The sequence below is a fragment of the Bos grunniens genome, chromosome 10, assembly GCF_055505025.1.
Source record: "Bos grunniens cultivar Pamir isolate PY7600 chromosome 10, Bosgru_T2T1.0, whole genome shotgun sequence".
NCBI classification, from domain to species: Eukaryota; Metazoa; Chordata; class Mammalia; order Artiodactyla; family Bovidae; genus Bos; species Bos grunniens.
Genome location: NC_141174.1, coordinates 91,240,758 through 91,254,253, shown reverse-complemented (window position 1 = coordinate 91,254,253; position 13,496 = coordinate 91,240,758). Strand labels below are relative to the sequence as shown.

The following is a 13,496-nucleotide window of genomic DNA, read 5'->3' as shown; positions in this document are numbered from 1 at the left end:
AAGTAAGCGTCTTTTAATTTCATGGCTGCAGTCACCATCTGCAGTGATTTTGGAGCCCCCCAAAAATAAAGTCTGACACTGTTTCCTCTGTTTCCCCATCTATTTCCCATGAAGTGATGGGACCAGATGCCATGATCTTCTTTTTCTGAATGTTGAGCTTTAAGCCAACTTTTTCAGTCTCCTCTTTCACTCTCCTCAAGAGGCTTTTTAGTTCCTCTTCACTTTCTGCCATAAGGGTGGTGTACAAGGGTTCCCTTTTTCCCACATTTGCACCAACACTTGCTGTTTCTTGTCTTTTTAATACTAGCCGTTCTAACAGGTGTAAGGTAGCATGCCACTGTGGTTTTGGTTTGCGTTTCTCTGGTTACTAGTGATGTTGGGCATCTGTTCATGTATATGCGGGCTGTCTTCTTTGGGGAAAAGTTTATTTGGATTTTCTGCCCAATTTTAAACATGTTTGCTTGTAGTTCTTGGTTGTTTTGCGTGTCTTTTCTGTTGAGTTGTATGAATTCATTATATGTTTTGGATATTAACCCCTTACAGGAGAGATGTGATGTGCGGATATTTTTTCCCACTCCGTAGGTTGCCTTTTCATTTCAGTGGTTTCCTTTGCTGTGTCGAAGCCTTGTAGTTTGATGTAGTCTCCCTTGTTTACTTTTCTTTGTTGCCTTTGCTTTTGGTGTCAGAAGGAAGCTCTTTAACACAGTTCAAAAACTTTCTTACTGCAGACATTATTTAACAGGTTTGAATTCATGGGTCTAATATTTTGTGTTACTCAAATTCTTGACATTTGAACATGCAACTTCATGGTGTGCAGGTATGGATTTTGCTTCTCCTGAGACAGAGCTGCCTGTTTAGTGGAGACTCGAAATCAGGCTATACCTACATTATCTGGTTAACTTAATTGCTGTAGATGATCTGATTAAGTCAAGTTTCTGATAGATGCCTTTATTGAATTGATTAGTCTTACAGTTATCAGCTCAGCTGAAAAATTTGCTCGTCTCCTTTCTCCTCTGAGCTGCCTTGCTATTCTTATTAGTAAATATTTGATTTTCATGACACGGTGGTTGGGCTCATTGGTAGCAGTAATTTCACCTGTGCACGACTAGAAGATTGTGCTTAGATCTTGGCACTATTACTGAAGTGTAATAACATTAATAGAAACTTGCAGTGTCTCATTTCCTTTTCAGAATGCTCTCCAAGCTCATTACTAACTAATCCCAACTCTGCCTCTTGAGAGAGAAACCAGTGGATTAGAAGAACCATACAGATTGAAATGTGATTAATTTAGTTTGAGGTGAATTATGAAGTAATCGTGGTCAAAGCAAGAATCAGGAATACCAAGAGTTTAGTTCTGCATGCAGTTCCCATCCTTGAAACACACATCTCTTTCCTGAAGATGTCTTGTCCTAAAGAGAATGTTTAAATATGTTGTCTTATTTCCCTTCTCTTTCACTGGTGAAAATATAAAGTTTCCAGTTCTCTGTAAATTTAAAAATTCTCCACCCCCTCTTGAACTACACTGGGCAGCAATCCTCACGTTTGGGGAATGTGGGACACAAGAAAAAACATAATAGATAATCTGCTTTCCAACATTGCTAGTGTTAATTTCATTATTGTAAAAGATTCTCAGTATATATGAAAGAAAGAATACAGATCCAATCTGAAGACAGGTCATCTTATAAAAAGAGTAGACATTCCTAAGTAACTAGGCTTCTACCTTTTCTTTTATAACTATTTTTTCTTACAAAAGCAATACATCTTCATTGTATTGTAAAAAAAAAAAATAGAAAATAGGATAAACAAAAGAAAAGGAAGTTTAAAATGTAAATATAATCCTACAAACAAGAGATGGGTACTATTCATGTCAGCATTTTGTCATATTGCTTTTCAATTCTTTTTGTAGTTCAGTTCAGTTTAGTTGCTCAGTCCTGTCCGACTCTTTGTGACCCCATGAACTGCAGCACGCCAGGCCTCCCTGTCCATCACCAAATCCCACAGTTTACTCAAACTCATGTCCATCCAGTCGGTGATGCCTCCAACCATCTCATCCTCTGTCGTCCCCTTCTCCTCCCACCTTCAATCTTTCCTGGCATCAGGGTCTTTTCAAATGAGTCAGTTCTTCGCATCAGGTGGCCAAAGTATTGGAGTTTCAGCTTCAGCATCAGTCCTTCCAATGACCATTCCGGAATGATTTCCTTTAGGATGGACTGGTTTGATCTCCTTGCCGTCCAAGGGACTCTCAAGAGCCTCCTCCAACACCACAATTTAAAAGCATCAGTTGTTCAATGCTCAGCTTTCTTTATAGTCTGACTCTCACATCCATACATGACTACTGGAAAAACCGTAGCTTTGACTAGACAGACCTTTGTTGGCAAAGTACTGTCTCTCCTTTTTAATCTGCTATATAGATTGGTCATAACTTTTCTTCCAAGAAGCAAACATCTTTTAATTTCATGGCTGCAATCACCATCTGCAGTGATTTTAGAGCTCCCCAAAATAAATTCTGTCACTGTTTCCATTGTTTCCCCATCTATTTGGCATGAAGTGATGGGACCAGATGCCATGATCTTAGTTTTCTGAAGGTTGAGTTTTAAGCCAACTTTTTCACTCTCCTCTTTCACTTTCATCAAGAGGCTCTTTAGTTCGTCTTCACTTTCTGCCATAAGGGTGGTGTCATATGCATATCTGAGGTTATTGATATTTCTTCCGGCAGTCTTGATTGCAGCTTGTACTTCATCCAGCTCAGCATTTTCTCATGATGTACTCTGCATATAAGGTAAATAAGCAGGGTGACAATATACAGCCTTGATGCACTCCTTTCCCGATTTTGAACCAGTCTGTTGTTCCATATACAGTTCTAACTGTTGCTTCCTGAACTGCATGCAGATTTCTCAGGAGGCAGGTAAGGTGGTCTGGTATTCCCATCTCTTGAAGAATTTTCCACAGTTTATTGTGATCCACACAGTCAAAGGCTTTGGCATAGTCAGTAAAGCAGAAATAGATGTTTTTCTGGAACTCTCTTGCTTTTTCAATGATCCAGTGGATGTTGGCAATTTGATCTCTGGTTCCTCTGCCTTTTCTAAATCTAGCTTGAACATCTGGAAGCCTGATTTGGAGAATTTTGAGCATTACTTTGTTAGCATGTGAGATGAGTACAATTTTGCGGTATTTGAGCATTTTTTGGCATTGCCTTTCTTTGGGGTTGGGATGAAAACTGATCTTTTCCAGTCCTGTGGTCCCTGCTGAGTTTTCCAAATTTGCTGGCATATTGAGTGCAGCACTTTCACAGCATCATCTTTTAGAATTTGAAATAGCTCAACTGGAATTCCATCACCTCCACTAGCTTTGTTCGTAGCGATGCTTCCTAAGGCCCACTTGACTTTGCATTCCAGGATGTCTGGCTCTAGGTGAGTGATCACACTGTCGTGATTATCTGGGTCGTGAAGATCTTTTTTGTATAGTTCTTCTGTGTATTCTTGTCACCTCTTCTTAATATCTTCTGCTTCTGTTAGGTCCGTACCATTTCTGTGCTTTATTTTGCCCATCTTTGCATGAAATGTTCCCTTAGTGTCTCTAATTTTCTTGAAGTGATCTCTAGTTTTCCCCATTCTGTTTTACTCTATTTATTTGCATTGATCTCTGAGGAAGGCTTTCTTATCTGTCCTTGCTGTTCTTTGGAATGCTGCATTCAGGTGGCTATATCTTTCCTTTTCTCCTTTGCCTTTTACTTCTCTTCTTTTCACAGCTATTTGTAAGGCCTCCTCAGACAGCCATTTTGCCTTTTTGCATTTCTTTTTCTTGGGGATGGTCTTGATCCCTGTCTCCTGTACAATGTCATGAACCTCTGTCCATAGTTCATCAGGCACTCTGTCTCTCAGATCTAATCCCTTGAATCTATTTCTCACTTTCAATGTATAATTGTAAGGGATTTGATTTAGGTCATACCTGAATGGTCTAGTGGTTTTCCCTACTTTGTTCAATTTAAGTCTGAATTTGGCAATAAGGAGTTCATGATCTGAGCCACCGTCAGCTCCCAGTCTTGTTTTTGCTGACTGTATAGAGCTTCTCCATCTTTGGCTGCAAAGAATATAATCAATCTGATTTCAGTGTTGACCATCTGGTGATGTCTATGTGTAGAGTCTTCTCTTGTGTTGTTGGAAGAGGGTGTTTGCTATGGCCAGTGTGTTCTCTTGGCAAAACTCTCTTAGCCTTTTCCCTGCTTCATTCTGTACTCCAAGGCCAAATTTGCTTGTTACTCCAAGTATTTCTTAACTTCCTACTTTTGCATTCCAGTACCCTATAATGAAAAGGACATCTTTTTTGGGTGTTAGTTCTAGAAGGTCTTGTAGGTCTTCATAGAACTGTTCAACTTCATCTTCTTCAGCATTACTGATCAGGGCATAGACTTGGATTACTGTGATAATCTTTCTCCCCATAGTATATCATGAGCATCTTTCCATATGTAAGTATTCAGTTGCGTTACTGTTTTTGATAGTATTACTCTTTTTGGGTGGACCAAAATTTCCTGGGTAGCTCAGCTGGTAAAGGATCCACCTGCAATGCAGGAGACTCCGGTTCAATTCCTGGGTTGGGAAGATCCCCTGGAGAAGGGATAGGCTACCCACTCCAGTATTCTTGGGCTTCCCTTGTGGCTCAGATGGTAAAGAATCCACCTGCAATAAAGAAACTGCGGGATACCTGGGTTCTATCCCTGGGTTGGGAAGATCCCCTGGAGGAGGGCATGACAACCCACTCCTGTATTTTAGCGTGGAGAATCCCCATGGATAGAGGAGTCTGTCTGGCTACAGTTCATAGGGTGACAAAGAGTTGGATGAGACTAAGCACAGCATAAAATATATTTAGCCTGGGCTCTAGCATAGGACAGTTGATTGTTTCCAGTGGTTTGAAATTGTAAATAATTTATTGAACATTTGTAGTGCCACAGGATGGTTTGGGATGGCTGAACCCCTGTAATCTCTGTCAAACCCTACTATCTCTGGTAAAGAGAGGCGAAACGCTATGCCAGCAAAGATCCAGGTTTCCCACCTCTTCCAATTAGATTTTCACATAACTCCTTCCTACATAGAAGCTTTAGAATTAATACTGGTGGTGAATCTCCTTGTACCTAAATACATTACTGTGTTATCCATTATTTTCTTAAGATAAATTCCTTTAGTAGAGTCACTAAATCAAAGAGCATGTGTGTCTTAGGGTCTTTGATACTGTTTTTTAAACTGGCTTCAAAGTGTTTATTCTAGTGTAAATCTTTACCCACCGGTATATGAGTACCCAGTTCCCTGAATTCTCACTAACAGTTGGGTATTGTTGCATTTATTGTTTTCAATTTGATGAGGGAAATAATACCTTAATGCGTTTTTTTAACGTTTATTTATTTAAGAGTCGGACACGACTGAGCAACTTTTTTCACTTTCATGCATTGGAGAAGGAAATGGCAACCCACTCTGGTATTCTTGCCTGGAGAATCCCAGGGACGGTGGAGCCTGGTGGGCTGCCGTCTGTGGGGTCGCACAGAATTGGACACGACTGAAGCGACGCAGCAGCAGTGTTGTGTCTTCACTGCTGTGCAAGGGCTTTCTCTAGTTGCAGTGAGTGGGGGCTCCCCTTCCTTGCACTGTGCAGGCTTCTCAGTGTGGTGGCTTCTCTTTTGAGCAGCACAAGCTCTTGGCACATAGGCTTCAGTAGTTGCGGTGTGTGGGCTCATGAGTTGTGCCTTGCGAGCTCTAGAGCACTGGCTCAGTAGTTGTGGCACACACACACACACACACACACACGCACACACTTAGTTGCCCTGCAGCACGTGGGATCTTCTCAGAGCAGGGATCGGACCAGTGTCCCCTGCATTGGCAGGTATATTCTTAACTGGACCACCAGGGAAGCCCTACCTTGATGTTTAAGTTAGCAATTCCTTCATCATTAGTTAAGCATGTGAACACATTATTTGTGTACTTATTTGCCCTTGTAATACTTTTTTTGTAAATTGTTTTTTCGTGTTATATGCCCATTTTTTTCTGTTAGGATGCTTATTTCATTGATTTATAAGAACTCTTTATAAATTACAGATACTATGACCGTCTTTCAGTTCAGTTCAGTTCAGTTCAGTCGCTCAGTCGTGTCCGACTCTTTGCGACCCCATGAATCGCAGCACGCCAGGCCTCCCTGTCCATCACCAACTCCTGGAGTTCACTCAGACTCACGTCCATCGAGTCAGTGATGCCATCCAGCCATCTCATCCTCTGTCGTCCCCTTCTCCTCCTGCCCCCAATCCCTCCCAGCATCAGGGTCTTTTCCAATGAGTCAACTCTTTGCATGAGGTGGCCAAAGTACTGGAGTTTCAGCTTTAGCATCAGTCCTTCCAAAGAAATCCCAGGGCTGATCTCCTTCAGAATGGACTGGTTGGATCTCCTTGCAGTCCAAGGGACTCTCAAGAGTCTTCTCCAACACCACAGTTCAAAAACATCAATTTTTCGGCGCTCAGCTTTCTTCACAGTCCAACTCTCACATCCATACGTGACCACTGGAAAAATCATAGCCTTGACTAGACAGACCTTTGTTGGCAAAGTAATGTCTCTGCTTTTGAATATGCTATCTAGGTTGGTCATAACTTTCCTTCCAAGGAGTAAGCGTCTTTTAATTTCATGGCTGCAATCACCATCTGCAGTGATTGTGGAGCCCCAAAAAATAAAGTCTGACACTGTTTCCCCATCTATTTCCCATGAAGTGATGGGACCAGATGCCATGATGTATGACCGTCTTTAGTAACCAGATTATTATATCCAGAAACAGCTCTGGAGCCTGAAGTTCTTGCAGGCTGTGGGATTGTTCAAACAATTTTGCATAAACCAAAAGAAACATTAGGTAACAGTCTAGTGAGAGTTACCCAAATTTGACCTTTGCCTTTGAAATTAACTGGACACACTTTTTTATAGCTTTCATAAAGTTTAAAAGTGCAGCTGGCTTGTATCAAAAGCAACTTGTACAATATAAATTTAGATTCTAGATTTTGTAGACCAACTCTGTCAGGTTATACAGTCAAGAAACAGAAAGCACGTTGTACTGTTTTGTTTCCATTTTGTTTCCACATTGTCAGACTCACAATTTCTTAGCAGAGAAATACTGGAGAACTGTAAACGCACAAAGGCACACTTAGGTCCCACAAAGGTAGCAGATTGTTTTGTTGACACTGTATCTCCCATCACATCCATGCTTTCCATGGCATTCCTTGTGTCATTTATTACTGACCAGGAATAGACAGCTGGATTTGATCCAGGAGGCACATGTGGGATCCCAAGGCAGAAATTCACTACTAGGGGGCATAAGAGAAACAATGACTTGGATGCTCTTACCTGTATGCATGTGTGCATGCTAAGGTAGCTTCAGTCATGTCCAATTCTCTGTGACCCCATGGACTATAGCCTGCCAGCCTCCTCTGTCCGTGGGATTCTCCAGACAAGAATACTGGAGTGGGTTGCCATGCCCTCCTCCAGGGGATCTTCCCGATCCAAGGATCAAACCCACGTCATTTCTTATGTCTCCTACACTGGCAGGTGGGTTCTTTACCACTAGCCCCACCTGGGAAGCCCATGTTCTTTCCCGACCCCCCACATGCTAAACATTTAGTACTTTTCCTGGTGGGCATTTTCAGAGTCACTTCTTCAGGCAAAATGGATTTGCAAATTTTGTCTTCTCTTGGGGTCTATAACTTGGTGATGAATATTGTGCTATATTTCTTCTGGTTCAAATATCCAGTCACCGTAGAGTGATAAGAGACAACTGGCAAGTTTGACAATGTGGAAAAATGATTATAATATCAGCTTACTTCATAGCTTACTGTGAAAATTGTCCCCCCTCTAAAACAACAAAACAAAACAGAAACAAAAACCACGTTTGTCCGTAAGTTAAACTTTCACTGATTGTCCTTGTCTTCCCGTTCTCCCCAGTCTTTGACCTTCTCCCATCTGCCAGCCAGAGGCTGAACCCGAGTGTTCTGCAGCCGATCCTGACAGACCCCACTCTGAACGAGCTCTACGTGATCTCCACCTTCAAGCTGCAGTCGAAAAGCTCAGCCACCATCTTCGGCCTTTACTCTTCAGCTGATCACAGCAAATATTTTGAATTTACTGTCATGGGACGTTTAAATAAAGGTAAGCAAGTTTGTAGAAATCATTTTCTTAAAAATCCTCTCTGCCTCTTCCAGAATTTGGGGGTAGGGGGTCTTCTTTCGTTCAGGTTGTTCCATCCACCATTCATTTCAGCTTTCAATACCAAATTCTTCTACTTGTACATTTACCTGTATAGGGAGGGTGAGTTGATATCGGGAGAAAGAAGGAAGACTTGCCTGTGGCCAAAATGCGCTTTGACATTGCCCCATCCTTATGTTATTCTGGATCCAGTTCCTGAAGAGACAGGACCCAGCGCAATTAAGCCACTGTATTAGTTCTACCTGCTGTAACACTTACCATAAACTCCGTAAAGTCTGTGGCTTAAGCAATAGACTTTAATTTCCCATAGTACCGGAGACTGGGAAGTCCAAGGTCAAGCTGCTAGCAGATTGGGTGCCTGGTGGGAGCCTGAGTGCTGACTTGTAAATGGCCACCTTCTAACCGTGTCCTCATGTGGCCTCTCCTCGGTGTGTATTGGTGGAGAGAGAGAAAGAGGAAACTCTGTCTTCCTTTTCTTATAAGGACACTGATGCCATCAGGAGGGCCCTACCCTCATGACCTCGTCTAAACCGAATTCCCACCCAGAGCACTTCCTCTACCATCACTCTGAGGACCGGGGCTTCAGCACATGAACTGAGGGGAACACAGCACTCAGCCTGTAATAGCCACTCACCCCATTCTTTGTGCTCCCGTAGAGGCATGTGGCAGACTTAACTCCTAGCTCTGCGAGCGGCGCCTGGACTTGACGGAGACGCTATATCTCACAGGTGGAACTAGATGAACAGCTCTCTTTTCTACCTGTTTTGTGCCAGTTTACACAGATCTGTCACTTGGTTGTTGCCCCTGCTGTCAAAAGTTTCACTGTCAAAGTGAGTTACTACGGTATACTAAGAAATGACTCGCAAAGAAAAAGGCCACTGTTTTTTCATCTCCTCCTCTTCCATCCGCGCCCTGGGGACAGCACCTGTTCCTGCTTATTGAGGAATGTGACAGATACGTGTCTGTGCTGCCTGATGTTTTTAATAAACAAAGAGGAGGATTGGTCCTTCCTGCAGAGATTTTTTGTTATTTATTTCAATTTGCTTTACAAAGGAGATGCTTCGAGCACTTCAGACTCTCTCAGACTCTAATTGTGATTGAACACTTAAAGCTGCAGGTGTTAGGAACTGAAAGAAACCCCTAATTCTTAGCGTTCACAGGACAATAGAATTAAAAGCAAAAAGGAATGGGCTTTTAGTGGCTTCTTTTATGTCCGTTTCCAATATCCTCCTTCCCTCCTCCCACTCCCAGCCCACTCTTAAGTCTGCTTTCTCTGTTCCTCATGGCCTCTCAGGGGCTGAGGTGCAGTTTCAGATCATGGAAGGAGTTGGGGACCTGGCTCATGATTTAGCCGATGGCTCAACCATTCCTGCTCCCTTTGCCCCACCTGAAGCCATGTTGGGAGGTCATTTTCCCCATCTCTCTACCGTGATTCTGATAACCCCATTTTGCCTCAGATCTACTGAAGGAACAGCTTGTCTTCTGAGAACCCAAGCTACTCAGTTTATGATATATAAAAACCACCCTGCTCTTTAAAGGAGGAGCTTCCCTTTTAAGAAGCTATCTAAACTATTTTAAATACTCTGGAAGGTTTTTCTTTTAGCTCACTCAGCTTGGCGGCTAAAAGGCCTTCGGTAGAGTGAAGAGCTCTGCCTCTAGGTTTTCCCTCTCGCTGAATCTCACTCTACTTCTAAATCTGCCATAGTAGAAAAACAGGAAGAAACTCCCCCCTCCGCCTGCACTGATTTCTTTCTGTTTGCTCTGTAGAGGCTGGGGGAATGCTTGGGCAGGTAGATGTTTTTCCTTTGAAGAGTCATCAGTGAGTCAACCAGAGGAGCCTGGAAGGCTGCAGTCCATGGGGTCGCTAAGAGTTGGACATGACTGAGCGACTTCCCTTTCACTTTTCACTTTCATGCATTCGAGAAGGATATGGCAACCCACTCCAGGGTTATTGCCTGGAGAATCCTGGGAACAGGGGAGCCTGGTGGGCTGCCGTCTCTGGGGTTGCACGGAGTCGGACACGACTGAAGCGACTTAGCAGCAGCAGCAGCAGCAGCAGAGTTGTGAGAGTTGAAGAATTTGACATACAAGTTTCCCTGGAGCAGTAGGAAAAAATGCAGAGATTTGCCATCACTGAAAGGTCTCAGAAGGAGCAGCAGCGTGTTCTGACTGGAACAAGAAAGAGAAGTCAGTGGGTCCATCAGGCCCAAGAAAAAGATGTGGTGTGTGGTTGTAACTCCCTGTGGAGGTGTTCAGAGGTGGTGTTGGATTGCATCCTGGACACCTGTACATCTTGTTGCCCAACCTCAAGAGTTAACAAACAGCCCAGACATCATTGGTTTACTGGAAAGGGGCGCTTACAAGTCTGCAGCAAAAGGTCCTGGAGAGACATCCCACTGTATCTGGCAGACAGCAGGCAGGACATGGCAGCAATCTTGGCCATTCAGGGGGATACGGAGGCTACCATTTGTAGGGGGAACTGACATCAGGTTGACTGTCAGTTACCAGGGAAACCAGCAGCTGGGACACATCTCTCACAGCCCCCTCAGATTAATGACCTCAGATTAATTAAACGCAGATGTATGTTACTGAGTCCAAGTTCACTCTGCTCACCACATGACAGGCCTGTGAATTGTGAGACAGGTGTCAAGGCAAGGAATATGACTTTATTCAGAAAACCGGCAGACTGAGAGGATGGCAGAGTGGTGTCTCCAAAAAATCATCTTTTCAGGGTCTGGATGCCAGTTTGTTTTATGGTACAGACTGGGAGAGGAGGTGAGGAAGTAAAGTAAAAAGGCCACTTATTTTGCAGAACAGGAGAGGATGTGTTAACTTCTTTTCTGTAGCCATGCGCAGATGGGCAGAGTCAGATTGTCTCCCTGTGAGCTCAACACAGACACTTTAACCTTCGGGCAGAGGGACCGTGTTCCCTGAGGGAGGCCGTTATCTATGATTATAATAACAAAAGCAACACAAAGCAAAGGTTAAAGTCAAAGAAACAGATCCAACAGGAGTCAGAATTGACTCCTCCCTGTTACAGTAATAAATTTAGTAAACCAGCTGGTGGAGTTGTCCTGGCCTAAGGATTAGAACAGTCACTAGTTGGGGCAGGGGGTGAGCACAGTCATGTGAGTAGGGAGTAGGTGAAGCAGGGACCAGGCGAGCAAGAGATCACAAAGGGCAGGAGGACATCTTTGGTGGCCTGACCCTTTGCGGCCGTGTACCCCTGCTGTGATCTGTGGAGGGTGGGGGAGAATCACCATCCTGGAAGGTGAACCCCAGTCATCATTCAGCTGACTCGCCTCAGCTGATCTTCACGGAGAGTAATGAAACAGAAGAACTCAAGATATATCTCTTGTGACTAAAAACACTGGAGTAGGAAATAGGATACATCTTTACCCCTATTAAAGTTATGGTTTGGGAGAGGGCAACTGCACAGATGGTGTCAAAGAGCAAGGTTTGGTCATCTGGGCCCTAGATGAGCTCTTAAGAGAAACTCGAGCGTTTCCCATGAGAGCTGCAAAGAAGGGAGTTTGCCATTGGGCTCTCTGTTTCTCTGTGACTCTGTTTCTTAGGCTCCAAAATCACTGCAGATGGTGACTGCAGCCATGAAATTGAAAGATGCTTGCTGCTTGGAAGAAAAACTATGACAAACTTAGACAGCAGATTAAGAAGCAGAGACATCACATTGCTGACAAAGGTCCATCTAGTCAAAGCTATGTTTTTTTTCAGTAGTCATTTATAGGTGTAAGAGTTGGACCATAAAGAAAGTTGAGCACCAAAGAACTGATGATTTTGAACTGTGGTGTTGAAGAAGACTCTTGAGAGTCCCTTGGACGGCAAGGAGATCAAACAAGTCTGATTTCTAAAGGAAATTTTATTGGAAGGACTGATGCTGAAGCGAAACTCCAATACTTTGGCCACCTGATGCAAAGAACTGAGTCACTGGATAAGACCCTGATGCTGGGAAAGATTGAAGGCAGGAGGAGAAGGAGACCACAGAGGATGAGATGGTTGGACGGCATCACCGATTCAGTGGACACGAGTTTGAGCAAGGTTCGGGAGTTGGTGATAGACAGGGAAGCCTGGCGTGATGCAGTTCAAGGGGTCACAAAGAGTCGGACCCAACTAAACAACTGAACTGAACTCTCTGTTTCTCACTTTCCAAGTCATCTTCTCATAGCTGCCTCATTAGTGTTCACAAGGCATAGCTTGGATCTAGTTATATCTGACCCCAGAGACCTAGAGTGACTTCCCATCCCAAACTGAGTAAGATACACACATCCCTGCTGGGCATTCAGGGCTTTCCGCTGCCTGACTCCCAACCAGCCTTTCCAGTTTATCCGTCCTTCCAGCCATCCATGCAGCTCATGTTTCCATGGGATGGATTTAACTGTGGTTCCCTGGACCCACGCGTGCTGTCTCTCCTTTTCTGTGCTTTTGCTCTTGCCCTCTGCTGCCCCCGTTGCCTGCCCTGCACCATCTCCAGATACTGAAATTTTCCACATGCAAGGCACATCTCAAATTCCTCCTGACACCTTTCCTTATAACTTCGCACCTCCACAACTCTTAATTTGCCTTGGATTTGAATGACTTATATGCCTTTTCTCCCGCTGGTTATAAGCCCCCTTAAGGCAGGGACCGAGCATCCCTTAACTCCCCTGTCTGCTGCAGCACATAGCTCAGTGCCCTGTACGTGGAAGTGTCTCATGAAGAGACTGAGTAGAATAAATGGAGGCTGAGAAGAGTAGCTTTGCTAAGAAAAACGTTCACTGTTGTGGAAATTCTAGATGTATCCAGTGTCTGTCACTTAGTAGGTCTGGCTCAGAATTGCTTTTGAGTGAATGAGTGTTGAAGACCGTTTGGATAAAGATTTAAAAGAAATGCAGGTAGTGTTTCTGATAGAAATGATCTATCAGATTATTGGTAACACAGGTGATATAATCTTGATAGAAATGAGCATTCTGTAGAAACCACCGGGGCTGGGTAGAAGATATGATTGATTTTCTTGAATCTGGCATAGAGACAACTTTGCAGGTAGTATCCTGAGTTTGAGACACAGTTGAAAGTCTTAACTGTGTCACCATGAAAACATCTCTGAATCACTCTTAACCTCAATTTACTATCTCTAAAGCGAGGGTGATAATAGCTACCTTTCAGGGTGATTGCAGAAACTGACTTATATAAAGTATAATAACTTTTTTAGGCTGTGAAGCTCAATAAAAATTTCAGATTCCTATATTAGATAGATAGACAGACAGAGACATCTCTCTA

General features: G+C 43.4%; 1 protein-coding gene across 2 annotated transcripts in view; it reads left to right on the top strand.

Moving 5' to 3' along the window:
* THBS4 (thrombospondin 4) overlaps positions 1 to 13,496 on the top strand; it is a 53,843-nt gene that overhangs the window by 2,698 nt on the left and 37,649 nt on the right. For both annotated transcript variants that reach the window (XM_086323079.1, XM_086323080.1), the window contains exon 2: positions 7,962 to 8,165. In XM_086323079.1, coding sequence (XP_086179205.1) covers positions 7,962 to 8,165 — 204 coding nt within the window. The remainder of the gene's footprint in view (positions 1 to 7,961; positions 8,166 to 13,496) is intronic.